Source organism: Manis javanica, chromosome 11, assembly GCF_040802235.1.
Source record: "Manis javanica isolate MJ-LG chromosome 11, MJ_LKY, whole genome shotgun sequence".
NCBI lineage: Eukaryota > Metazoa > Chordata > Mammalia > Pholidota > Manidae > Manis > Manis javanica.
The window spans coordinates 115,869,725-115,897,337 of NC_133166.1; the positions used below are offsets into that span (position 1 = coordinate 115,869,725).

General features: G+C 55.6%; 1 protein-coding gene and 1 long non-coding RNA gene across 2 annotated transcripts; one reads left to right on the top strand and one right to left on the bottom strand.

Moving 5' to 3' along the window:
• Positions 1-377: 377 nt before the first annotated feature.
• Positions 378-8,098, top strand: LOC140844596 (uncharacterized). Its single transcript, XR_012123146.1, has 3 exons — positions 378-4,307; positions 5,435-6,412; positions 7,065-8,098. It is a non-coding gene; the product is annotated as an uncharacterized lncRNA (long non-coding RNA).
• Positions 8,099-13,767: 5,669 nt separating this feature from the next.
• Positions 13,768-25,017, bottom strand: OVOL1 (ovo like transcriptional repressor 1). The gene is made up of 4 exons (XM_036995565.2): positions 24,549-25,017; positions 17,921-18,138; positions 16,012-16,201; positions 13,768-15,802 (listed from the first exon to the last, which is right to left on the bottom strand). The coding sequence occupies exons 1-4, from the start codon at positions 24,646-24,648 to the stop codon at positions 15,507-15,509; spliced, it is 804 nt and encodes a 267-aa protein (XP_036851460.1). The 5' UTR covers positions 24,649-25,017; the 3' UTR covers positions 13,768-15,506.
• Positions 25,018-27,613: the final 2,596 nt, after the last annotated feature.

Genomic DNA, 27,613 nt, shown 5'->3' on the forward strand with positions numbered 1-27,613 from the left:
TTTGGAAGACTGTTTGAATGTCTGCTTTAATCAATGTCATAAACTCTGGTTGTCCAGGGAGAGGGGGCTGGGGGAGGGGACTGAGGGACAGAATGATGAGGAGGCGCTCAGCTGAACACAGCCAAGAATGGCTTCTTAAAGCTGTCCTGTGGGCAGCCATGTGGCATCAGTTTTCTGAGACAATCTCAATTTCTGAGGCAGAAGACACACTGGCCCTTTGCCAGCTCATCAGACTGCCACCAGTTCTCAGTTCTGAAAGTGTGGTCGCCAGAGAAGCCCGTCTGCAGCGACAGGCGTTCTGTCCTAGCAATGACCTTACCCAGCCAGTGAAACAGAGCTTGGTCCCCAGAGCCTCCGTGGGAATATTTCTGATTCCTCTGCCCTTACAACACAAGTCCTTTGAGAGTAAATACTTGTATTTATAGGACCTTAAAAGTTTTTGGTACAGCAAGACAGAAATTGGTTATTTACCTTTTTGTAGTTCAGGTGTCAAACTTCTTTGATGATAAAAGAACAAAGATGAAAGGAATATGGGCTATGCAATGGGCACCAATCCTAGAAAAAATGATCATGTCAGTCTCAGCTGAGGCAAATTAATTTGGGAAGACTTACTTATTTTACAGGAACAGTCTTCACTTTTCCAGAGATTTATGCTTGGATTTACTTAAATGTAAAGCTCTTCTGGAGCATCTAAGTAGCAGGAGGCACAGAAAACCCAGTGCTAACTATCAAATGCTGTGGCCAGTGGACAGATGAGTCTCCAGTGAGAATAAAGGGTATGATTGCCCAGTGAGTCAGTAAGTGCTGAGGCTTCCACTTGGAGTAACTCTGACCTTGTGCAGACTTTTAGGGGCAGGTGCCTAAAGCCACATAGAGCCACGCTGGCCTGACCATCCCATAAAAGCTCCTAAGGGCAGAGGCTGTCTTTCGCAGCTCCTCCGTGCTGTGGCCCCTTGTCCTTATTCAAAACGCTAGTGAATGTCAGAGCCACAGGCTTATCGGTTTGGTGTGGGCAAGGAGAATGGTCCACCTACTTGTGACTGAGTCTGGCACAGAATCAGAACCTGGGGCTTTTCACTGCTCTTGCCTCTGGAAGAGGACTGAAGAAGAGAAAGTGCATAAATTTCACATGCCCAGAGGAATGCAGATGCTAGAGATCAATTTTAAAAAGGAGAAGGAAGAAAGGAAAGACGGAAAGAAAAGGAAAGCCAAACTAGTCTGGGAGCCTTATCGCCTCAGAGATGCATCTCTGGTTCAGCATTCCGCTCCTGGCTCCCCTCGGGCTGGGACCTATGCAGTGTCTCAGGCAGTTTCTTTACCTCTGTGCCTTCTCCTCGCTCCCCTGACATCGTTCCTCATTGGGACCTGGGACACCTCTCTCCTGAGTCCTCCATGTCTACTGCCAAAGGCAGGGGGATTGAGGTGGCAGTCTCAGGTTGATGCTGGGCTTCCCGAAGGGCGCTGTCTCCCCTGTGAAGGATTTCCACTTGGTGATGTTTCCAGGAGTCCTGAGAGGTAACCAGACAGCACAGGCGGGAGGGAGATGCCTGTCTATAGAGCTGGCTTAGCCTGGCGAAGGGCAGTCTGCAACTCCAGCTGGTTTGGGGGCAGGAGGGTACATTCGGAACCTCTGCACCATGGATTCTCAGGATGTTGTGACTTTTTCCAAGATTCCCTTTTCTTAAGGTTTTACCCATTCAACCAGTGTACACAGGATTTGGCACTTTTCGTTTGTCTTGCTTATATCCTCAGAAGCACAGGAAAACCCATGGCGATGACAGAGGCTGAAAAATTAAAGCTTACACAGGAGGCTTAAGCCATTGGGACAAAGACACCAGAAGCCATGGGGTACTCGGGGGTGGCTGTGGACTAAGGAGTCCATGTTGGGGTGAGAAGAACATTTCTGTGCTATTGGTCCTTGAGAAATTCCCTCTAAATGCTCTAATCTTAGAGAGAAAGGAATGGAACCAAGGGCTTAAGTTAAAGGATATGTAGCTGACCTAGTGATAAGGCTGTCTGTTTAATTAATAGATAGTTCCATGGTGTGGGACAAGGTCCCTGAATATTAACAATGCTGTTTGGGGCTCTGGAAAAAGTGGTGACAAATTCTGCAGCTGCAGGCTTGTTCTCTGTTGGTCTCCAGGCTGGCATGGATCAGAAATAGAGTAAAATACTAAAGTGGTACCCCAAATACCAGTTCTAAAGGACAAACCAACTGGAAAGGGAGGTCACCTTGGACCAGCCAGGGTAGTGAAGCCCCAGATGAGTGACGCAACCCATGTACGCCTCAGGGGACGCCCTGCAGCTGCTCTGGATCTGTGGCCTCACGTGGGACAATACTGCTCACAGGGCCATTTCCTGCATTGGCCGTACACTGTCAGCAAGTCACAATTTACACGATCTGTTTGCCAAATTGTGGCTCATTATGCACACTATCTTTTAAGTTCAATTAAATGAATGTTAAGAAATACTGTATATGGAAAAGGCTAGAACAGCACCATAGCAAACAATGATTACTGAGATTAGAGCGCTTTGAACTTGAGCTTGAGAGCATCTGGAGAATGTGTAGCAGTTGCCCAGGACAGGAACCCATCCTCATAGGAAGCATGGTTCCTAAGGGTATCAGCATTGCCTCGGAGGCATTTCGGGTAGCGGGTGGCTGGCTGAGGAGGGAGGGGAGGCGTTTCTGCAGACCAAGAGTTGTCTCCCCGCCGGACACTGAGGGCTGGTTGCTCGGTTAGTTACCTGGGGAGATGGATAAACTCTGAACAAGTCCTTGGAGGCAGCTCTGGAGGAAGCGTTCATCCTCTGTGATGTCAAAGGTAAAATATTTGAACCCCAGAACTCACTATAAGATGTGAAGAGTCACTCCAAATTTATAAGCTCATTAAACTTGTATTTTTGACCTTCTACCCATCCGGCTTTGGAGAAAACACAGAATGCTTCCAGCCACACCTTCTCAAACCACTTAGCTGACAACTTCTAATTGCCCTAGTGAGCTTCTCTGTCATTCACAAAGTTTGGGGAAGGCAAGTCAGGGGCATTTGTGCTTTGGTATCCTTCCCAACATGGAGGGTCAGATTGAGCCCATCTTTTAAAATCAGTCTGTACTGTCAGATTTCCCGAGACTGTCAGAGTAGAGGGTCCCCCAGCCCCCGCCGCCGTGTCAGCTCTCTGTCTGATGTGCTGTGGCCGTGGCGCAGGGTGCAAGGGCGTTGAGTTCCTTTGTACTTGATTAACTTTCTGGGCGACTAGTGGCCAGGTCACCTACCCCCCCAGTGCCCCATTCACTTTGGCTTTGATGAAATAAGAAGCCTTCCGCCTTTCCCCTCCTTTCCTTCCTTGGATGGTGGTAAGATCAATAAGATAATGGTCATAAAGTACTTTGAATGACTTCAGGAACAGTTTTCTCGCCTGCAACCTGACTCGCTATTACACTGGGTCCGTTCACAGACTTCCGTTTCCACCCCGGGGATGCTGCCCAAGAGGAAGAAGTGGATGCTGGGGACTCAGCAGCACATGGCGCTGTCGGCTGGAGTCGCCCGTCCCTGACCCTGGCACCAACACTCTTACCTCCGGAAGTAGTGTGAGTGGTAGCTGGACCACTGGTGTCTTGCCATCATGTGAGCCCTCAGTCCTTTGCAGGGTGACTTGCCCTGCCGCACGGTTCCAGCCCCTGTTCCAGGAACTAATATGATGTAGAATGAAAAGATTGCTTCCACTGATGCACTTTCACAAGATGTTTTTGAAGGTGAGGCAGCAGGCAGGTGGTGGGCCCTGCTTTCCTGTGTGTTGAGGCATCAGACTTCTGATTCCCCGAGAGCCCCATCTCAGGACAGCCGGTCAGACAGCCAGGGATCAGGGAACGTCAAGGCGACCACAGTCGTCGTGCTTGTGATCCTGCCATCGTCATGCTTGAGCTGATGCTGCCGTGACCTGCTGTGCCGGACTGTGGTTGAAGGACAGCTGTGGCCTGGGCAGGGGGCCGTTTCCTCGCCTGCCCCTCTTGGGTAGTGGTTCTTCCCTGAACCTGTGCTCTTTAGGGGCCATCAAGCTTCTCCTTCGCCCAGAACAACCTTCCGTCATGGGGTGAAGGAGTTGGATTTCCTATGAGACGAATATTATTGTGTGCCCCAGAGGAGGAAACGCTGTGCCGTGAGGGTCATTCACCCCCAGGAGAGCCTCAAGGACAAAGGAATCTTCTAGAGACAACGCGGGGGTGGGGAGCTCACAGAAGGAGGCTCCGGAGCTGGCCTGGAGTCCAGCTGGAACTGCTTACACCCTTGTTGAGAGGAGCCTGGTGGCTGGTGAGTGAGGAAGGGAAAAAGCAGAGGCCGTGGCCGAGACAGGAGGAGGGGCTAATATCATTGATTGCACTGAGAGGGAATATAACGTGCATTTGGCTGCCGAAAGGTGTTCTTAGCAGAAAACATTTGGGAACTCCTGCATTGGAGTTTGACAAAGGTTTGGTGGCCAAAGTGTTGAAAAGAAGAGAGACAGCAAGCCATAAATGGAGAGTTTCCATGTTTCTGTCACCAATATTTGCCAATTTGTCCCTTTGATGTCAAGGGACAATTAGTGATTGTGTGTACCTGTCAGATTGTCTTCTGAGCAATATTGAGTTCTAAGAAAATGTTGGCACAGTGAACAGCCGACTCAGGTGCCCAGGCCTTGCTCAGGGCAGGTGAGGCCCTCCTCCTACCAGTTGCCCTCTGCCACTCCTGTCCGCCCTCTGCTTGGACGCTTGCTCTTCCTCCAGGAGAGCTGGGCTCCTGCCCTGGTGTGTGAACATGTGCGAGTGTGTGTGTGTGTGTGTGTGTGTGTGTGTGTGTGTGTGTGCGTGTGTACGTGTGCACGTGCAGAGGGGTCAGGAGGGAAGCGACGGTTCTGCTCCTCCGTGCTGAGGCAGGAGTTGAAGGCTTTGACTGAGTGAACCAAGGTGAAGCAAGAGTGACCCCAAGTGCCAAGAGCAGGCACCTGCTGTGGCCTTGGGAGTTTCTATCCTCAAATTATAGGAGGGGCAAAGAAAGGCTTGGTACCTGCCGGCAGCATTCACCGCAGTGAGCGGTAATGGGAGCCTCCAGAGGCTAACCTGGCCTTCTTACTGCCCTCTGCTCAGGCAGACAAAGGATTGGCTCTCTGGGAATTAGATGCAGGACTGGAACTTTGAATATATTTTTTAAATAAAAATTGAAGTGAAGTGTCTTGTGGACTGGAACCTGATGCTGAGACCCAGATTGCCATTTCAACCCCAGACAGTTCAATCCTTCGGCTCCTCTGGAGAAACCTAGTCCATGGCCAGACTGCAGGCCACCCCCTCCTCACTGGGGCTTCAGGTTACCAAGGAGGGTGGTGGGTCACCTTTGTAGGCAGAGAACAATCCATTTTCATTTGTTCAAAGCAACACTGACCCACTTCTCTGTGTTTGTTCTAGAGGCTGCTCCTGGCTTAGGGTCCTGGTGGTCAGAAATCCACCCCATTAGACCCTGGGTGGGGAACTGAGATGCATATTCCTGTGGAATGGCTCCCGACAGAGCACTTTGGGGGCAGAGAAGTCCATGGGCTGCTTTGAGAGGACCACCTGGGTATAGAGTGGACCTGCGGCTACAACCCTCAATGTCCTTCCATGGGAGGAATATGACCCAGTTGGCATCTGCCTTCTGGCCAAGCCTTGTTCTCAGCTTAGAGCTTACTGGGTTTCTTCCTTGCTGGGAGATAAAGAGGGAACAGATCTGTTTGTCCAGGTGCCACCAGTCCAGTGACTGTCTCGGGCCCAGGAGAATTTTCAGGGTGTGGTGTCAGATCCCATCCCCCTGACATCTTTATTCCTGATCTGAGTGTGCTATAAACAGCAGACTGATACAAAACTGGGAGGTGTTGGGAAAACCCCTGGGCAGGAGATTTCAAAATGAGATTCAGATTAGAAAAGTTAGAGTGGGGTGAGGTTCTAAGGAATGAGGAGATAGAAAAATCTCTCATCCTGGCAGTCAGCTGGATAGCAGGGATACACAGAAAAGCCTGGAAGAACCCAGAGTGGAAGAGAAGCGGCCAACGGGAGCGCAAGGCTGTCCTTGCTGGCTTCTCCCCCGCCCATGGAGGTGCACTGTGCCTGCCCGGGCGCCAGGGACTCCACCCCCAGACCTGCACTCGGTCCAGGCACGTCAGCTGCAGGAAGGCACGGACACAGCAGAGCCCTCCTCACACTCCCTGCACGCAGAGGTCCTTGCGCTTTGGCTCAGGACACGCTTGCGTCGGGCGGCTCTGAGCAGCAGGTGCCTGTGACAAGAAGAGCCTAGAGGAAGACAGTAGCTGGATCCAAAACTGGGGAGAGAACGACACAAGGAGAAGCAGAGAGAAACTGAGGGACAAGGAGAGGAAGAGCAACTAAAACTGCCCCAAAGAAGACAAGGAGGTGACAGAAGGGAGGGCGGGGAGGGCATCCGAGAAGGAGCACAAAGGAAAGACCGAGATTACACCTCTCATGTGGAGGACGTGGAGTGGTGAAGTCGTGAAGGAGTCTCCAAACGTGGTCTCTATTTAGAAAGCTGGTCATCTGATCAATAAATCCCTCCCACCCAGTGGGATGCAGAAAGGGGTTCTCTTTGAGAATGTTTGGGGCCATACTGCATAAAAACCCTGCATGGCCCTGTAAGAACCAGCTAGTCGGTCATGAATGAGAGGGGCTTATGATTCATGAGTGTGCCTGCCACCTCCGCCCAGAAGCCATGACTGCCCCCGTCTCGTGCAGGGTGGGGACTCATCTAACTGGAACCACCACCCAGCCTCTCCCAGTCTCCTTAGATGACAAGCTGTGGCATCCTTGGGCCACCCCACTCAGCTCCCAAGCATTTTGCCAAAATGTCAGTAAACAAGTACAGGTAAAGGGGGTCACAGGCCTCTGCATCCCGGGCTGTTCCCTCTTTGCTAGAACCACCAGGTGGCCAACCAGAGATTCTTGTCCTGGGCTAGAGAGTCTTTCCTCTCAGACTAGTCAGAAGGTCCCCAAACACCTTCCTCTGAATTCAGAATGGGTTTATTTTATTTTTATTTTTACATTCTAATAGTGCGCACCAAGGAAGCTCAGAGTCTGCCTGGACCGTGCGGGGCAACGGCCCCTCCCCTCCATGCATCCAGCGCTCTCAACAGTCAGCGAAAACTTGGCTGCACCCCGGGCCACCTTGCTAAGGTTGAATCAGAGATGTATGTTATTAACTACAACATCTAACATTTGTGTAGGGCTTTATACCTCACAAAGCAAATAATTATCTTATTTAATCCTCACAATAATCCTGCATTACTGTTACTTCTATTCATAGGCATTAAGTTTGGGAAAGGTCAAGGGTCTTCCTCAGTGTCAACTGGTAGTCACAGGGCTCACTCGTGTCCTGGCTCTGGATCCTCTGTTTTCTACACACAGTCGTGGGCCCCTGGAGATTGCAGAGTGTCATCAGGATTGGAATAGGCCTCTCCCCTGACCCAACTCTGCACCCCCGGTGACCTCAGACCTCAGCCTTCCCTCCATCCCACCCCTACTTCTGTGATTATCCAGGAAGGATCCCCGCTCTTGGTGAAGAGCGTATACATAAAGCAAGCGATTCTTGTATTTCCTCCGCCAAGGATTCTTTCAAAGTCACCAAGATTTCTTTTCATTACAAAACCAACATGGGATACTCAGAAAAAGTAAAAACTATGGACAACCAAACAGAAGAAAATACAAATCATAATTCCACTTTGAGTAATAACTTAGTATTTTGAACGTTATGGTGTTTAGTCTTTCCTAAGTTTTATGATGGATTTACAAAAATGGAAGACGTCCCTACCCAACACACTGTTTTGGAACCTGCTTTTTAAACTTAATAATTGTAAACATTTTCCTGTTAGTGAATTTTTTTTTATAACAGCATATGTAATGGAAACATAATATTTCATTATAATTTTTAATGGTGTTTGAGAGTTAACTAGATTGTTCCTATTTTTCCATTATTATAATCAGTTTTGTCATAGACTTGTATACCGGATTTTATTTTCATTTCTTTGATTATGGAGTTGAATTTTTTCATATGATTTTTGTCATTTGAAGCTCTTTAATGAATAGCTCATCCATACTATTTGCCAGTTTTCAATGGTGTGTAATTTTTTCTGATACATAAGAATTCTTTATATTAAGGCTAACATTTTATCTTGTTAAAACTCATTTTGACATTGCATTTTAATGCACCATGAATTTGGGTACATAGTCATTTTCCCCGACTCTCCCAACCTAACCACAGATGTTTTGATCTTTTTCCCCTACTTTCTCTTTAACAGATTCCTCCCAAACAAAGCTAACTTTGTAGAGCGCTTCTCCGCACTCACCCCCGGGAGCACCTTGGCCTCCTTAGGGAAGGCCATTCCTCCTCACCTGGGCACCAAGCCCGGTGAGGGCAGCTCCAGCCCTTCGGCCCCCACCCCAGAACCTCCTCTCCTCCCCCGCTGACACCAGCTGCTGCCTGGGGGATGGTGGTGGACCCCCAGAGTTCCTGCTTCAGAAAAGCCTGACCCGAACCTCCCTTGCAGAACTCCTGGGAGATGGTGATGAGAAGGCGGAGGAGCACAAGGCCCGAGGGGAATCCCTTGTGCGGGGAGGAAGCACTGGTCAGGCCTGTGCAGCAGGAGGGAGAGAACCCCACTCTCCAAGGGCCCCTTTGCTTCCGAGAAAGGCCCTGGCGGCAGGGCTGCGCTGGAGGCAGGCCTGCCCTCCTCTTTCTGAGTCTCAGGCCGTCCGCTCCTTTGCCCTGTTATTACCGCTGACACGTTCTGTTTGTGCCTCTGGCCAAAGGGGCGCAAGTCCGACCAGTTCTCCGGTGCCCTTCAGCCGCACACTGGCTGGGCTGCGCGTGGGGAGGGGAGCGCCTGGGCCTGTTACCTGGAGTCCCCCAGAGGCGGGGTAGGCAGGGAGGGGGCGGCAGGAGCCGGCTGGACTGGACTTCCCAGGTGGTGCAGACAGGATGAGTTTCTCACCGACCAAGATCACCATCTTGGAAAACTGGGGTTGTAGGGAGGAGGTCAGGAGAGGCAGGGGGCGGATGCCCGCGGGGAGTTCATTCACAGCTCCCACGGGACTAGACCACCCCGACCCCTAAGCGCCTCCCTTCTGGCCCTTTCTCCAGGTTTGGGATGTCTGGAAGATGAGCGTGGCTGCAATTTCAGCAGGAGCAAACACACCTGCCATTTCTGGGGCGAGAGCTGCACCCTGTGACCCCCTCGGCCCCTCTGGTCTCCCAATGGGGACATTGCCTCTCCCCTGACACACAGCTGGGCTTAGGAATTTCCAGAACATTTTTTTTCTTATATTTCCACGCATTTCCTGGGAAGACAGTGTGATGGGGGTGGGGAGCTCCAGGTAGGTGCCCTGGAAGGTCTGCTGTCAGGTAGCCACCTTGACCTTGGCTATTTGTTAACCTCTTGAGGTTTCACTGCCCTCATCTGGAGAGACCTCCAGGCTGGCGCTCAGTGCCCCGGAGTGCAGGGGGTGCTCAGCCTGGCGGGGTGCCTTCCTCCTTTCCCTTTCCTCAACTCTGTTGACATGGGTGCCCTTTGGGCACTTCGGAGTTCTCTGCTCGATGGCGGAGCCCAGGCAGCCTGGCCCCACTCTGCTGTCCACGGTTTGCATCTGCTAGTGCGCCCTGGCCCCCGCCGCCGGGCAGGGGTGCGGTGTTGCCCCCACTGAGGGCCACTTCCAGAGTGCACGGGCCACGCCTAGCTCACCTTCCCACCCCTATGCGTCAGCACAGTGCTGGGAATGGAGCGCGTGCTCTGTGTCGGGAGAATGAGGGAAGAGCTGAAAGGAAGGAAGCCCCCTTTCCTGATAGTTGGGAATCTGTGAGACAAGAGCCCCCCACTGACTATCTGGGTGACCTTGAGCAAGATACTAAGTCTCTATGAGCCTCAATCTTTTTGTCTAAGAATAGGAACAGTAATAACTACCTCCTAGGTTGTTGTGGGGATTAGTGATGATGTCAGGAAGAAGCGTGGCTGGGCGCTGCTGGCGCATAGTAGGCGCTCACTAAATGACAGTGGTGATCAGCTGCTATTACAGGGCCGGTTACGTGTGTGCCTGAAGCAAAATGCTTGCTCCACGAACGTTTGGGCTTAGCAGCCAGTGCCACCCACCTCTCAGGGGCCCCGGAGCCTGTCTTGGTTTGGTCTCCACTCCAGTGCTGGATCCTCTGCTCTGGGGAATGAGATGTGCTGCTGGAAAGCTAATGGGTGGTGCGGCCCTCAGCCTGGGCGCAGCAGCCAACCAGGCAGCTCTTGCTCTCTGTGCTGCGCCTCGTCCTCTCTGTGGGCGTGGGGTGGGCGTGGGGGGCATGCCAGCTGGCCCTTGTGCCTGAAGTCAGAGGTGAAGGCAGGGGGTGGGTGGGGTGCTCCGGTCTGGGATTTAGGCAGCTGGCCCCCACCCTCTCATCACTGAGGAAGGTATTTAGGCACCTGATTTGTGTTTTATTCTACTTTGAAAGATTGATCAGGTGAAAGTATTCTCACCCACTTCACGTATAGAGAACAGGTGAGGAAAAAGCAGGCAGCCAGTCACTTGATCCCCAGCACTGGCATCCAGGAGGCAGGAGCTGGAAGAGCTGATCCTGTGTGCCACCCTTGCCCAGGACCAGAGTCACCGTGTCCTACTCAACCTGCTTTCCAGTGCCAGCCCCGCAGTATTGCTGGACTGGAGCCCCACGTGCCAGTGAGCCTGCTGCCCAGGAGGAGGCTGCCAGGCAAGGAGGGCATCTCAGGGAGAACTGAGAGCACCTCACTGATCGGCAGAGCCAGGGGCCCGAGCCTGGGGTGGAGACGGAGTATCCAGCGGACGCTAGGAACTTGGGAAGGCAGGTCCTGGGCAGGGAAGGCGGGGGCAGCCTGGATCCAGTGGCTGCTGTCACCTGGGATGGAGTGTCTGGGAGGCTCAAGAGGCAGGCAGGGCCAGAGACGGTGAGAGGGGACCCTCTTCTCCCAACAAGTCCGGGGCTTCACCACCCAAGCCCAGAGTATAGGAACAGCCTCCCAACGGGTGGCTCTTCCCGGGGTTTCCTTTCCATTCCGTTCTGTTCCCGAGCATTTTCACCCTGCCTCTGCCCTGGGGATGGTGGTGAGGCCTGGAAGTCAGGACCACTTTGCTCTGACCCTCTCAGAGTTTCGTGGGTGGAAGGTGTTGAGGGTGGCGTTGTCCCACGAAGGAGTCCCATTCGGAAGTCCTAACAGTGCCCTGCCAGCCCCAGCCAGCAGCCCTCCGGTGGCAATGCCTGGGGACCTGCCTGGCCAAACAACCACTCTGTGGTTAAGCCAAGGCAGGTCAAAGTCTTCCTGCAGTGGGGGTGCCCCCTCCACTTCCCACGTCTTGGCCCAGAGTCTGCCAGTGGAGCCACCTGGAATGAGCCTCTCTGTGTGCACCAAACCAGCGGCCATGTGGCTGGCCTTTCCCACGCACACAGCAACGTCCAGCCTCTAGCGGCTCCTCACTGCCACCACAGTTCATCAGTGAGTTTCTTCAAGGGCTTTATTGAGATGGGGGCCTAGAGACATAAAGTCTTTATAACACAAAGGGATTCTTGAACCTAGGAACCCACCTCATTTTATAGATAGGGAACTGAGAGGTTAGATCATTTGCCCAGGGCCACACAGGCAGCACAAGGCAGGCCCATGGCACTAACCCCGCCTTTGCCCATTCCCACCACCCACTGGTGTCCAACACCCAGGGGGAGAGAAGGGATCACAGCTGTGACACCGCACTTCTGATACTGTCCAAGATCACATCGGCTTTTGCCAGGGAAGGGCAGCTCCATTTCCCTGCCCAGGTGTTGAGCTTCTTGTCAGCTAGAACCTCTAAATTGTTTTATAACTTTATTTTCTTGTGATTGTAAAAATAATATATGCTCACTGTAAAAAAATTAGAAAATACATAAAAATATAAAGAAGTATAAGCCTTTGTAGCACTTCCTGTTTTTATAAAGTTTTCCCCACCCTGCACTTGGTCGCTTTTAGGTACAAAAATAGGACTCCACCTTCATCCTCCATAGTCCGCCCTGCTAGGCTCAAGCCAACCCTCCTGTCTCTCAGAATCTCGTTTTATCAGTTCTTATTGACATTGGGGCAGGGCTCAGAAATGCCCATGGTGAGCTGAATGCATGAAGCAGGCATCCAGATTGCTGATGGAACAGTGAGACCCCCTGCCCACCCACTGCCCACACCTTCCCTCTTCTGTGCCTGATCCCACTCCCCAAAACTCCATCCCTTCTCTTCTGTTCTATTCAGATCCTCCTGTTTTTCCAGCCCAGCCGGGGCTCTGCTTCTTCCAAGAAGTATTTATTGTTTCTGATGCAAAAGACTCCTGTTTGAGTCCCACACCATTTGTCCTTACTTATAAACTGATGGCATCAATTGCGTCTCTCTACCTGTCTAGGGCCTATTTCCCAGTAGCAGAAGCTCCCCATACTTCTTGTTTCTCTCCTGGCACCCATCCTAGAGTCTGGAGAACATTAGGGGCCTTCGAAATGTGACTGTCTGGCCTGACCCTGCCAGGGAAGGGCGTGTCTGAGTGGTGTCCCCCCCCTTGAGCTCTCCCAAGGAATGAGGGCAGAGGCTGGAAGGCCACCCCGGCCCCCGCCCTATCCCCAGCTTCCTGGAAGCTTGTCCCCCACTCCTCCTAAAGTTTACATAGCGGTTGATCATCTGGATTCCCAACAATGAGCTCTGCTCTTCTGGGCACATGTAAAACTTGAGTTTGGTCGGCCTTTCACACGAGAGGCTTCTAGAGGTAAGGAGAAATCCTCTGTGCCTGGCTAGTTAAAGACAGAAGGAAGGTTGGGACCCTTTCCAATGCTCTGGCTTCTCACAGGGGTCCCTGGAGGTCCTTTCTCCTCACAGCACCAGGGCACCCACCCCTCATGCCTCCTGGAGCACCCTGCCCAGGGCCCAGGCCTGATGCTCTGCCGACCCCACCTACCTGCTCCCAGGGATGCGATGGAAGAACACTGACCTGCGACCCGAGGACCAGGGTCCCCAGAGTGATCAGGTCTCCCTAAGTGATCCTGGATAGGTGATGGGGAAGGCCAGGTAACCTCTGATTTCCTTCTGGGCTGACCTGCCTGGGGATGCCATGCTGTCTCCTTGCCTCTGTATTGGCACAGTGGGTGGTGCTTCCAGCACAGACCCCAGGCCAGGCTGTCTGGTTTGCACCCCAGCTCCTGTACTAGTCAGTCATGAGACTTCAGGCCAGCTACCTAACTTCTCTCTGCTGGTGGTGATAACAGCTCCCACCTCAGGGCGTGGCTGGAAGATCGGGTGAGCCAACATGCCTGAAACATTCTGAGTGCCTGGCATGGACAGGTGCTGTCCAAGTGTGGCCGTCCCTCTAGCTAGGTGCCTGACCTCTTCATGTCATGGTCCCAGCAGGGTGCTGGGAAGAGAAGCCAAGAATGGACCCTGAGTGACTGCACCGGCTCCAAGGAGAACCTCCCGTGGGGACGCAGGAGCATCAGGCAGGTGGAGGAATCCCATGGGGAGGCCCCTGCTGCTGCCACAAGCAGAGCATGTAGCCCAGGGGTCAGCAGGTGTGACTGCCAAGACCATGGATGGGCCACTCAATCTATCGGGGTTGCATTCTTGTCTCGATTTGAGGCCCACCAGTAACCATAAGAGGGTAAAGCTTTGAAAGAATGCATCAGTTGTTTTGATTAACTTCCCTGCAGGGTGAAAAAGGCCTATAAGACAAAAAAGCAAAAGTGCAGAAAATGATCCTTCTTTGATTTTAATAGTTGTGGGGAAAGTTATAAAATAAAATAGATAACACAGAGCTCTAAGACTCCCTCAGACTGTGATAACACGGGGACACAGAATGTAAACAAAACAGAGCCTCCAGACAAGGTCATTATATACTATGTGACTTCGAGAATACAGCAGCTCCTGGACACTCTAAAGTAAAATAAAACAGGAGTCTTCTAGAACAATCTGTACATGTTCAGAGGGAAGTCAGAGAAGGCTCCTTCCCTCAGCCCAGGGATGTGCCCCCACTGCTTGGGGGTTTGGCTTCAGGGGGCAGCCCAGCCTGCTGTGTCCCATGGGCCTCTTTTGAGTTGGCAGGCTGGCTCAGCCCCTGCCCATCTCTCCCTTCTGACCCCTTTCCTGTTATTAGCAGGAACACCACCAGGCCCAGGGAGTCTGGCCGATTCCCTCCGATGGAGCCAACAGCCCAGGGGTGGCTCTTACAGGTGTTCAAAACCCAGCCTTGCCAGTTGAAAAACAGAAAAAAGGTTATAAATATAACTTGTTAACCGTCTTTTACTGTCCTCCCTCTAGAAGTTTCTGATGTGTCTGGTTATTACTCCGTCCCAATTTTTTGCTGCTGTCCTAGGGTATTCCCCTCAACCAGGAAAGGAGCAGGCCTCGCAGCCTGGCCCTGTACATGTCTTATCTTCCTACTGCCCCAGGCCCGTGAACCCCGAGCATATCACAGACTCATCGTCCCACCTGGCTTGCCCCTAAAGCTGCAGCCGGACGGGGCTGCCAGCTCTGGAACGGTGACTTGTTCCACAAAAACTCTGTTACCAAGACACAAGGGGGCTCTTGGGGACTCTGAGGCTGGCCTCGCAAGGCTGTGGGAGGGAGGCCGAGCTGCAGGGCAGGGCAGGCAGACATGCCGTGTTGTCCTGGCAGAAGGGGAGGAACAGAAAGCTCAGTGCCCCTTCCAGACACGGGCGGAGCAACAAGGCCTAAGGGTGAACATCTCAGGTGCGAGGGCGGAGGGGGTCCGGGCAGCCACCCAAGCCAAGGCACAGAGGGGGTGCGAAGCGTCCGGGATAAACAGGCGCATGGGGAGGGAGAAAAGCCAGCTCCATCCTCTCTTAAAAACAGTCACCATCGGCACCAAATATATATTAATATCTGTACATTTGTCATCTTTGAAAAAGGAAGTGGAACTTCCTTGGCACCTTGTTACTGATTTCTGAAGAATGAGGTGATATGTGGAAAGGCCTCCTGTGTGCTCACACATCTACAGCTGGGCGCACATGCATGTGTCCCTGTCAGAAGGCAGAGCCCCCTGCAGCCCTGAGTATTAGAAGCGCTGCCGGGTGGGCCATCACCAGCCCCCCAACTGCCCTTGTTTGCAGGGGTGCTCTTTGCCAACGTTCTCGACTCTGCCATCCACGGGTGACCAGCAGCCCACACTCTGTGCTCTGGAGGGATCACCCTGGGGGCGACAGGATCACCCTCACGACCTCCTCCGGGAAGTAGGTCCTATCTGTGTAGGCATGCTGCTTCAAACGGAAGGAGGCCCTGGCCTCACCCCTGCCCCATGCTCATACGCATCTGGCCACACGACAAAACACAAACATGAACAGAGGTCGGTACAGGGCCAGAGTGAGCACGTGTGCCTGGGGGCTCCGGTCCTGACCCCCAGTGGTCCAGCCAGAGGCCGCAGGAGGGTGGGCCAGCCAGGCAGCAGGCAGGCGACCGGGCCGGGCCTTTGCCACTCAGAGGTGGTGGTTGCTCTGCAGCAGGGAGGTGACAGTGTTCTGCAGGGCCACAGCCACCTTCTTGGAGGTTTTCCGCAGCAGTGGGCTGTCAGGGTGGTGTTCCTTTAGGTGCAGGACGTGGCCCTCCTGGCTCTCGGACGTGCAGCCACACTCCTCACACACGTACAGCTTGGCCCGCCGCTCCTTGTAGGCATACTTCTGCTGCACGCCATGGATCTTTTTGAGGTGAGACTCCAGAGAGCAGCGCTGTGTGAAGGCCTTGTCACACAGGCTGCATTTGTAGGGCCGCACACCTGCAGAAGCACAGGGCCAAGCATCAGGGACCCGGACATGGAGGGCAGACCAGCTGACTCTGGGGAAGAAGAATGGACGGAGGCCTGTCCGTCTGCAACACCCGAGTGGCCTAACTGATGAGCTGAGGCCTCTGCCCTGGGCTCCCAGATGCCCCTCCCAGGCCACCGGCTCCCAAGTGAGCAGGGCTTAGCCAGGGGGCTCCGCTCACCAGTATGGGTGCGGACGTGCCTCTTCAGGTCAAAGGTGTCGTTGAAGCCCTTCCCACAGTAGGTGCAGAGGTGTCTCTTGACGTCGTTGTGACACTTCATGTGGCGATTAAGCATGCGCTGGTAGGTGAAGGCCTTCTGGCAGATGTGGCAGGTGAAGAGGTCTCCACTGGGACTGTCCCCCAGGGTCACCTGTGGGTGAGGATGGTGTTTGTGAAAGACATCCAAGAGTTGGGGCTGCAGGTGGGCAGACTGGGAGGACGCAAACGCGAGCCCCCAGGAAAGCTGTGCCCACCCGCCAGAGGCCACACCTCTGTGCCGCTGGCTCACGGGCAGCAGCGGTGGTGGGGCACAAAGGAACCTCTGGGTCTAGGGTCAGCTTCCTGTGGATCCCCAAGTCCCCCTTCAGGGTTGCTACCCAGCCCCTTTGCCACCTCTACAAATGGGCAGCTAACCACCTAGAGAAGCAGCTTGATTCACCATCAGCAACTCTGCCTGCTAGAAGGTTCTTCTTCACGGAGCCCAGATCTGCATCTCTCTAGTTTCTGCTCTCTGCCCTCGTTCTATGCCTTACGACAGAGGAAGACGCCCGTGACACGGTCTCTGTGGAAGCCTTCTCAGGCTGAGGCCACCGCTGTGAGCCTGGAGTCCCCCGCAGGCCAGGCCGGCCCCCCGGCTCCCCTCGGACCAGGGCTGATGTGGTACAGTTTAATCCCATTGCCACTGTGATGACTCTCTTGCTTACAAAGTTTTTTCATTTTTTTGGTAATAAGGGAAAATCTCAGCTCTCCTCAGAAGTGGAGATGAGTACCGTGGGCCTCTCACTGAGGGCCAGCCTCCTTCCATCTCATGTCCCCACCTCCCCCCAGCCTGGGTCACTCTGACGCAGATCCTGGGCACCCCAAGCCCTCAGAGGCACACTGCTCAGTGGTGGCAGTGCTCTCCGGGCCGTGTGGCCAGCACGGGGGCGGTGGCATGGTCTTGATGCCCCTCCTCTGCTAGTTTCTGTGGGTTGCTCGTGCTTTGTGGATGGCCCTGTCACACCGGGTGCACCCATCACACATCTTACGGCTGCTGGCGCCTGGGGGCCCCCCGTGCTGCTAGCGGGTTGTGTACACCCACTGTCCTGTGCCTCTGCTCTCCCCACACCCTTCCTACCCGCTGGGGTGCACGGCTGAGAGGGAGGGCCGAGGGGCTCAGGGTGCTGTGCCAGCTGCCCAGCATGTCTTGATGGTTCCCCTCCAGTTATGACACCCACTTGGCCTCTGCAGGTAAGAGAGGAAGCAGCAGCATTTCACGGCCAGCTTCCTTTGGCCTTTTGGCACCCGGAATAGCACTTTGAAAAGAACCCTCCCACCGCATCACTGCTGCCAGGTGCGGCCAGATCCTGGAGCTGTCAGGAATGCAGGCCCAGCCAGGGACAGCCCCGCTCTGGCCTCAAGCACCAACAGGGCTGGAAGTGACACACTCGGGTGAGGGAGAGACCGCCGGGCACTGGCCTCAAGGAACAGTTAGCCACCAAGTGCACTGCAGACCTCACTCTGGATGCAGCACAGATGGGAGCCCAGGGGAAGGTGCTGAGCGGGGCTCACGTCTGCCTGCTCTTCCTAGGACTTCTGTGTAGAGATGTGGTTCCCCTTAAGGCCAGGAATGTAACAACCCCCAGAATGGACTCCATAAAGTGTGCTAGGTCTTGGAACCCCCTGCCTCTTCCCACTGTCACTTTGGACCCGCTGCTCTTCCGTCTCACTTCCATCTGTGCCTCAGCTAGCCAGGTTCACTTCTCTGTGGGGACCTGGACTGGGTCCAGGGCCAGCCTCTGCTTGCATCTCGTGTGCTCCATGGCTCATGGGCCGGACACAGCTCTACATACATGCCCCTGGCCCTTGGAGACAGTGTGAGGGTTGGTACCTTCATCTTAGTGCGCAGGAAGCCATGGTCGCTGCTCTGGGGGTCTGTCAAGCGGCCCATGTCTTCTGAGGGCAGCTGGGCCACCACGCAGGGCCCAGGGGCCACACTGCAGCTGGGGTCCCGAAGGCTCATGTCCAAAGCCAGGGGGCAGGAGGGGGGTTCAGCCACCGATGGCTCTGGCTCCTGATAAGGCTGTGGCGGGTAGATGCCCAGGCTGACTGTGGAGAGAAGAACAGCCAGGTGAGGGGCTAGGTGGAGGAAAGAGGATTTGAGGTCTTTCAGGAAGGCTGCCTGGCAAAATGAGCTGGCTGAGCCTCAAGCCTTTGTCCCGCCCCTTGCAGGCATGTGGTGGAGCAGGGCTACCCCCAGCCCACCACACGCAGCACCTCCCTCCCGCCCCATTAAGGTAATTACAGGTGACGCCAGGCAAGCGCCCCGGCCCACAGGCTTGCCCGCTGAGTAATTTGTGTCTTAGCGGAACTGGGAGGACCGAACCTGCCCTGCCAATTATCCTGGGAGAGCTGTCTGCCCGCCCCACCTGGGCCAGTCCCTCTGGATTCCAGGCGTCATCCAGGTTCCCGCAGGGGCAAAGGGCACCGCTGGAGGCCCAGGGACTCATCCTTGCCCCAGAAGGGTCCCTGGTATTCTGGGCCACTCTGGGCCTCTCCTCCAGGCAGGTTTGGCCATGGGGGACTGTGTGGTCCTAGTCCCTTCTTCTCCCGGCCTGTCACAGCCCATCAGGACTCCAGGCTCCCCACTCCCGCTGGCCTAGCCTGGCAGGCAGGCAGGCTGGGTAGGGGTGGGGAAGGGAGGAGGTCAGGGCGCGGCAGGTGGATGTGGCAGCAGCGTAACAGTCTCCTGGGAGGCCTGCCAGCCATTATGCCACCCTCCCCCATGGCAGGGACCGCTCACTGAGCACAGGGAGGGCTGGGCTCCCACCCTCTGAGGCACCGATACCTGGCAGCCCTTTGACGCGGCCACTCCCCAAGGCAGGCACCTCACGCTAAACGGAGCCAGAGAGGCTTGGCCCCGGTGCTGGGTGGCGGGAGGAGCTGCCTGAGCACACAGAGCGGAGGGGAGTCTCAGAGCCCGCGGAGCCGGGGCAGGCCATCTAATGTTTCAGTTTCATCAGTACTTTTCTTCCAAAATGGCTAACCTCTCTATGTAAAACCCTGAGCTAGGCATATCCAAGCTTCAGGAGGAAAAACTGCAGGAATTTAAGGATGAGTGAGCTTTAGGGAGAGGCACTTAAGAGGCTGAGTCAGGGTCTCAAATGCACACACACACAGGGCCTCCTGCACCCACTGCCAGTGGCTGGTGATGGAGAGGACGAGGACCCAGGGCAGGGTGGCCCCACGCAGGAGGGGCGCTGCCCTCACTTCCTCTGCCTGGACACCTCAGGAGGTGATGTGGAGGCACATGGAGATGTGGGGGAGGCCAGGGGCATGTTAATGGAGAAGGGGTAAATATGGAAGCGCCAAAGTTTCGGGACAGGCCTCTGCTCTCGCCCCCTCAAAACAACAAAGGTGAAGAATGCACCTGCCCCAGCCCAGAACCCGTTCTGCTGGCACTGGCGTCCGTCTGCCCAGAGACTTTAATGAGCCACCTCATTTGGGGAGTTGATTCACCAGTGCCTGGCCCTCGCCTGGCCTCTGAGCTGGCGTGGCGCCTCGGTCCCAGCCCTGGAAGCTGGACATCAGGCCCAAGCTCTCGGGGGTCCCTCTGGCCTACCCGCCGGACGTCTGTCTGTGCACATGGGCTGGGGGCTGGGGTGGGGAGGGCAGGGTGTGCCAGAGCGTTGGCAGTTTCAGATGCCAGTTTACCAGCTAGTGAAGATCTTGGCAGAGAATTCAAAGCTGGATGACAATTTCCATTTCTCAACCCAGGTAGAGGCCAACGGGAACCTCTGCCCTCTTCCGTCACGGTGTCGGATAGTGAGGAGGCTCCCAGAAGTTGGAGCCTGGCCACACCGCGACACATGGAGCAGCGCAGGGAGGAATGACAGCAGGTGAGGGTTAACTGGCTTGTGGCCAAAGCCAGTTGTCACTCTTGGCTGCTTTGTTCCTCTGGCAGTGGGCGGGGGTGGGGGGTCATGGTTAGGGTTCTCAGGATCTGGGCCAGTTTGGGAGGAGGCCTGTGACTGCCTCTCCTGTTCCACAGGAACCCTGAAATGGTGGTGCTGAGGAGCTGGGCCTCATCTGGCCTCAGTACTGCCTCTACCCAGGAGGGGCAGGTGAGGCTCGACGGGCAGCCACACGGCTGCCAGGGAGGGGATGTCTGCCTCATCCCACCTGCCCTGCCAAACCGGTCTTCCTGCCACCCCCGTGGACGTGTTCCTGCTGCCACCACACGCACAGGGAGTGCTCAGTGGTGTGCTGCTCCTGTCGCTGGGTGTCACTAAGTGGCAGGAGGCAGGAAGCAGAACTGGTTGGGCCCTGCTCGTGCTGCTCTCTGTCCCCTAATTAGATGCTTCCGGCAAGGCGGCGGCCTCTGTGGTCACTCATCCTGCCCACAGCTGTGGAGTATGGCAAGGCCAGAGCGGTCTGGCCCTCTCCCCACTCCCTCAGGGGTTCGCAGGTTCCGCTTCGGGTGGCCCAATTTGCCTCCACCTGGCTGGCATTGAGGGCATGGGCCCGCCTCACGCTCAGCCAGTCCCCTCTCTCTTGCATTAAAAGCTGCTGGACAGAGTACCAGGTCCCCCCACCCAGGCTTCAGGGCACAAGGCCTGCCCCCCCACCCCCGCTCTCTGGGGAGAATAGGTGACCACACACGGCCAGTTCAGGCCGACCTGGAGGTTGGGGTTGAGTTCAGCTCTGAATGGGGGACCCCCTGTGACAGCACAGCCCAGGTTGGGATTAGGTGGCCCTGCAACCTTATCAGGAAGGGCGGGGCCCCCTGTGCCCTTCTCCCTCAGCCCCAGCAGGTCAGCTGGCCATGCCCAAAAGGCGGCCAGGGCCAGCCAGCTGGCAGAGGCAGGCAGCCCTGCAAACACAATGGGCTTGTCTCTCGGCCTGCTGTTTCCATCCTGTGAATGCCAAGTTTTTCTCCCAGGCAGTATCTTTTCCCCTTTCCCAACCACTTTTCATACCGTGTCCATAATGAAGTTAAAGCCATGCACTTCAGCCTTCAACCTGGGTGGACGGCCGAGCAGCGGGAACGGTGCTGCATGTGCACCCGCCAACCCTCCCATCTAGCCTGGCACTGGCCCCCAGTGGGGCAGCACGTGCTTGCTGAAGGTGCACAGCGTCAACTGGAGCCCTGGCAGCAGCAATGGCCACTCTTTGCTCCCATCCTCCCTGTGCCCAGAGGACTTGCCCCCCAACAGCTCTCTCTGGGACAAACGGCCTGGCAGCATTCCACCTCAGGTCACCCAAGCTGGGGACAAACAGTTTGGCAGCTTGGGTGACAGCTCTCCTTGGGATGGGCATGAGTGCCGTGTAGCCCATGGCTGGGCCAAAGTTGCTTTCTGTCCCATCCACAGCCTGGCTGTCTATTCTCCCAGCCTCGCCTTCTCCCCGCTCCAACTCCTCACCACCACCACCACCCCGATGCATTTTGTGTCCCAAATCTGACTTTCTCAGCCTTTCTAACTCAGCCTGGAAAGAGGCGGCCCAGGTGCCTACCCTGCCTGGTCAGAGCCTTCAGTCTCCCCTCCTGCCTGGCTGTCTCCCCACGGTCGGTATGTATTGACACCAGGCTCAAGGAGGCTCTGAAGCAGGGGAGGGGTGGCAGGGGGCCTAGAAGGAGCCCTGGGAGGCCCTGGCTGGGAGCATGTCAGTCCAGCTCCCAGGCTCCCTCGGGTGCCTTCCTGGCCTTGCAGGCTTGGGGATCCCAGCTTCATCTCTTTTCCTGAGTTTCCCCTTCCAACCAAGAGATGGAATTTGTCCCCAGGCGCAGATGCCTGGGGTCCTCTCCAAGAAACCAGCATTTCTTCCAGGTTTGCACAGCCAATATTTATATACAGAGAAGCACAGGGAAGGGAAGGGCTGGCGGTGAAGGGCTCTGGAAAGGCTTGTGGGCCTCTGGGGCCCAAACAGATGACAGTGAAACCACAAACCCTCCCTGCCAATGCTCCCAGCATGAGCGGAGCCATCTCCCTCCCTTGCAGCCTTCCAACCCTTGTGCCCACCTCTGGGCTTTTCGGCAGCTTTGGGAGGAGTGAGGCCCCAGGGAAAGGTTCTGCTCCTGGGGGTGGAACTTGTAGAACCAGGCTGCAGGGATAGAGGATGCGGTGTGGGATCAGCCCAGGGCCCAGGAGTCAGGGCTGCCAGGTGGGGCCCGGCTCCTCTGTCAGGAAAAGCTTCTCCTTCCAGGCACTGAGCTTTAAGGGCCTCAGTGGGCCCTCACAGGAAGTCAGACCTCAAAGGCATCCCTGTCCCCTAGGTCCCCTCCCCCAATGCAGTGGGAACGGGGTCAGTGCTTAGCTGGTCACAACGTGCTGAGTTTGTGAGGTGGGGTGAAGGAAACGTGCCCAGCCGGCTCCTGGGGTCATGGTTGGCTGGTGATGGAATGGCCCAGCCAGAGGACAGGCCACCACAAAACACTCCCCACTCTCCAGCCTTCTGAGGCACCCAAGCGTGGCCCGAAAACATTCCCTTTTTCATTTCCAAATACTGTGGGAAAACTCTCCAGGCCGCTTTTAGAGGCAAAATTAAGTTCTTTGACTTCTACACTTTGCTTGACCCCATAACACTTTCCCTCACCAGAGCCAAGAGGGCAAATTCTCACCTTCACCCTCCAGGTTAGACACTCCCCCACCTCCCCAACTATCCCCAGATGATCCCAGAGAGTGAGTGGCCTGCACAGCATCCCTAACCTGGACAGCAGCAGCAGGTGGTGCAGACCCCCCAGAAGCCCTCCTCTTCACCTGTGGGCGCCCCTGGGGTTCAGGTCTCCCACGCCACTCCCGCTGGGGCCACCACAACTGTGACAGGGAAAATCACCAGGACGCAAGGAAGTCAACGATTTGAACAATCGGAATTTCTTTGTCCTTTGTTAAAGTCAATGCATGATCTGTTAGCGATTGAGATGTGAAATAAAGCTAAAAATAACAGCACACTGAGTCTCTGCAAGGCTCGCCTCACCTTTAACACAGTCCAAGTTCAGTTTATCAGATCCCAAGGAGCAGCTAAGCAGCAAGACAAACAGGTGAGGGAGGAGGCAGGAGTGAGTCGGGGGCTCGGCCCCTAAGCAGGCCCTTTGTGGGTAGAAGGCCAGTCCACTCACCTGGGAACTTGGCGAAGCAAGAATTTAACAGAATCTTGGGCCCACAACCTGATCCACCTCAGATGAGGAGGCAACTCACTTCTTTTTGTCTCAGTTTCCCCATTTGGGTCAGCAGGGACTTGCGGCACATTCCCTGTTTTTTAAGGAAGCTGTTGAAGAGGGCCTGCACTTGAGAGAAAGGTAAGCTGTGAACATCCAGCCAGGGCCCTAGACCATTGGATCCTGGTGGCCAAAAAGATCTCACCACTATACCCAGTGCCTCCAACAATTAATTTAGGAGAGAAACTGAGGCACAAGCCCTCACAGGGCCCCTCACCGAGCTCACTTCACCACTTTACTACAAGACCCGGGGCGGTGCCCTGGAGCCTGCATGCAGATCAAGGGTCAAAGTCGGTTGGTTAATTATGGTGTTCAGGGCATCCCTGCCCCACCCCCAGGTCTGGGGAAGGGGAGGTCAGAAGGAAACTGGCTTTCTCCTGACCAAAGAGTTTGTTGGGGGCAAGGGGTGCGGGGAATATGCCAGAAAGGAAAGACATGTCTGTAGGGCTTCCAGAGGAAGATGCCACGGGAGGAAGAAATAACTTAGGTTACTCATTCTAAACTCTGACGCTGTCAAGGCGTCTTCCAAAAATAAACTGGGTGTACGGCTTCCCCGGGGCCTGGTCCTCTGGCTGTGGGGTGTGCTCCCTAAAACCACTTTCTGCTCAATGGTGTGGTGTGCGAAATTAAAGGACGCGAGTTTCGAGCAGATGTGAGATCGGATCCCACCTCCGTCTTCTGTACTTGGGGCGCCTTCCCCACTGTCTTCTCAGCCCCCCGTCGGCCCGACCCTCTCCGCGACCTTCTGGTCACCAGAATGGGAAGGAGACGGGGGAAGGAGACGGAGAGACCAATGACGGTGTCTTAAGCTCTGAGTCGTTTCTTAGATTTTGCACAAACCGCGGCCGAACTCCAGCACGCTCCCTGCCTCCCAAAGTGGCATCGCTCCAGTGACCTCCTCCCGCCCCATAAAAGTCCCGACTTTCTGGATTTATGACTAGAGATTGGAGGGTCGCCTGAGCAGTGACACACCCCGTTGCCTCCCCTGCGCCGCTGCTCGGGCCGGTGGAGGGGAGGGCGGCACCGCGCGCCTCGGACGGGACGGGCTCTCGCCCCCACCTAGCGGCCCCCGCCCGCCCTCGGCGCCTCCCCCGCCCGCCTCCCCCCTCCCCCCGCGCCCGGGGCTAACGGAGCCGCGGTCGCTTAAACATTAAATCGGGCGCCCCCGCTGCGCCGGCCGTCGGGCTCGCTGCCGCAGCGTCCCGCACGCACGCCGCCTCGACAGGGCCCTGCCGCCCCGCCCCGCAGGCGCCCCAGGCTCGAGGGCGGCGGGGGGCCGGGGGCCGGCGGGCCGGGCGCTCACCTGGCACGTAGATCTCGCCGCGCTCCTCATCTGGGAGCTCGCTCCAGTTCCTCTTGCACGTGGAGACGCACGGCTTCTTCACCAGAAACGCACGGGGCATTTTCGAACCCTCTTCGAAACCCTCCGGCACCGTCCGCTTCCGTAGCTGGAGCCGGAGCCGTACCACCGTTCCCGGCCGCGCTGGAGGCGGGCGGAGGTGGGGGGCAGTTCAGCGAAGGAGTCGCCGAAGCGAACCCGCGTTCCGCGGAGACCCCGTGCCCGGGACGGCGCACGCCGGGGTCCAGTTCCGCGGAGCTGCTCCCGGCCTCCCTCCGAACGAGGTCCCTTGCAGCCAGGTGCACCGGGCGGCGGCGGAAGCGGCAGGTAAGCGTCTCCCGCTCGACTGGCGTCCCCGCGGCCGCTCGGGAAGTCTTAAAGTGCGAGCCGGACGGACGGGTTCACGCTTTATTGGCTCGCGGCGTTGTGTGTCGGTGGCTGGGCGGGCGGGTGGTGATCCGAGCTAATTAGCTTGGAGTGGCCCTGGGAACGACGGCGCATGCGTTGGGAAATAACGGTGACAACCCACCTATTTGTTACCTGTCGAACCGGTTTCCATTCCGCTGCGGGTGAGGTGGCCTCGCGGCCTGGGCGGGGTGGCCGGGCGGAGGCGGTGGGGTAGGGGGGCGGGCGGGCGCAGGGCACCCAGCACTCCGCTGCCCAGCTAGTCTGGCCGCCTCTGGCCGGGGCCCTTACAGCCCCGACTGCAACCATTTGCAAGCGAGAGTTTCAGAATTTCGGAGTTTCCGAGGGAGCAGGGGAGGGGAGGGGGCAACGTTATTTGCACCCGCGCTCGCGCGCTCAGAGGGTGACGAAATGAAACTCGCCTAACTGGGCCTGGACTGGCTCCGCACGCCCGGGGCTCCTGGAGAGGCGTGAAGCTGTCGGGTGGGAATGGGCGGCCCAGCCCACACTTGTTCAACCGGGCCCGTGCCCAGGTGGCCCCGGATCCCAAAGGCCTGGCTGAGCAGTTCGTGGTTCAGCTTAGAGGTATTTGCTGGGCACCGGCTCCGTGCGGACAGGCACACGGGGCCTCAGGAGGCAGGGCAGCGTGCGGGCGGGGCTGCACCCTCCACCACACAAAGCGGAGGGCGCCTGACGGGCGCCGGGTGCTGATCACTGCCCAGAGCCGGTCCTCTGGCCCGGAAGTGTGGAAGGCTTCGTGGAGGAAGGGGCATTTAGACCTTTCTGAGCTCACTGAGATCCCCAAAGACCCCAGGGCCTTAGTGACTGGGGCTGACACCCCCACAAAAACCCTCCTCCTCGTCTCAGATGGCCAGATTTGCAGCAAGGCCGGAGGTGAGTAGAGGCCTGAGAACTCCTGAAGAAGTCAGGCTAAACCACCTGTGCCAGGTGGCAGCCACAGCAGGCAGAGGGATCCTGTCCCCTTCCCCCATAGCCCACCCTTGGCTGAGGATCAGCCTGGGGCCCCTCTCCAGCCATTCATCATGCTCTGACTAGTCCCCAGGCTCAGCTGGAGGGAGGCCTGCCATTCTCACAAGCTGGGGAGTATTTGGTGGCTTCCATGAGGGACATTACTGTGACATTTTGGCCACTGGCTAGAGCTGGGCTTCTCTCACTAGCTGACCAGTAAGGGCAGGAATGGGACCCCATCCGCTTTTTAGCTCTCCTCCTTTCCCAGTATAAAATAAACTAACATTTCAGAGTCCCTACCACACATACACCTTTCTCACATATTAAATGTTTGCTGGAACAGATTAGGAGGAAATGAGTCTGATAAGTGAATTCACACAGTTCAAAAGTCAGGAGTGTAAGAGGAGCAGCTTGCTGATGGTAGACTTTCAGGCAGGCCCTGTACATCCCCAGCAGGCCTGCTGAGGTGTACCCCTTTGGGAGAGGAGTTGGGGGAAGGTGGGCCTCCTTCACTTCTTCCTGGAGCCTAGGAGTTTGGCTCACATATGACCAGGATGACCATGGACACAAGAGGCAGCCTTTCTCATTGGGGGAGCAACTCAAATGCCTCCGCTTATGGAAAGAATGTTACACGGTATGTGGAAGAGGCCCCACGAGGGAGGGACATACATCCATGCTGTCTACTGCTGTATCTCCAGTATCTACAACTATGCCTGGCACACTGAGTTATCAATAAACATTTGTTGAACGGATGTCCTATTTTTTCTTGACTCAAGTGACCCATCCAGACTTTCATGTTTCAACATTTGGCAGTGGCATGAACATACAGCGCATTTCTTTACTATAAGAAAAGCAGTGGCACAAGTTGAGGGATCAGAGGTAACTGACACTGGCTGTCAGGAAGACTAGAGAGTGGTGGGACTGTGGAGAATGTGCCTCTCTAAAGGCGTAGTAACAGTTGTGTCATTTGAGCACAGAAACCCAACAGACCACTTTCCAAGAGAAGCCAGAAATCCAGATTTGTATTGTGAAATCTACCAATTTTAAAATGATGACTCAAGTTTCTTAAAAACATGGAATGAGTCAAACAAAATATGTTTGTGGGTCAGATTTGCCACATAGGTTGCTGGTTCATGGGCAGCTCTAGAACCAGACAATGTGTGTGAACTTGGGTAAAGCTAGAGCTTAACTGTGAGCTCCGTGAGGGCAGGCCTCTGCTGCTCTGTTCACACGGTGCCAGGCAGACATCATTCATTCCTTAATTCAACAATCATTTATTGAACATCAGCCATATGCTAGGCACTGGGGATTCTGTGACACAAGGCAAACAAAGAAATAAGGACACTATTGGTGTAATGCAGGACTCTAACAAGTGATGAAATAATGATAGGTGAGATCTGAGTGACAGGCAGGAGCTAGCTGTGCAGAACAGGGAAGAGCCAGATCTGCAGAAGGAAAAACTGGTGCAGATGCCCCGAGTGGGAGTGACCCTAATAAGTGTGTAATGACTCTAAAGGTCATGCGGGTATGGGAAGGCCTAGGAACTGAGGTTGAAGAGGCAGGTCAGCCCTGTCATGATGCTCAGTGTGGTAGGAAGCCTGTGTGTGTGTTGGGGGTTGGGGAGTGTGTGCTCAGGGGAGAACGGTCTGTGTGTA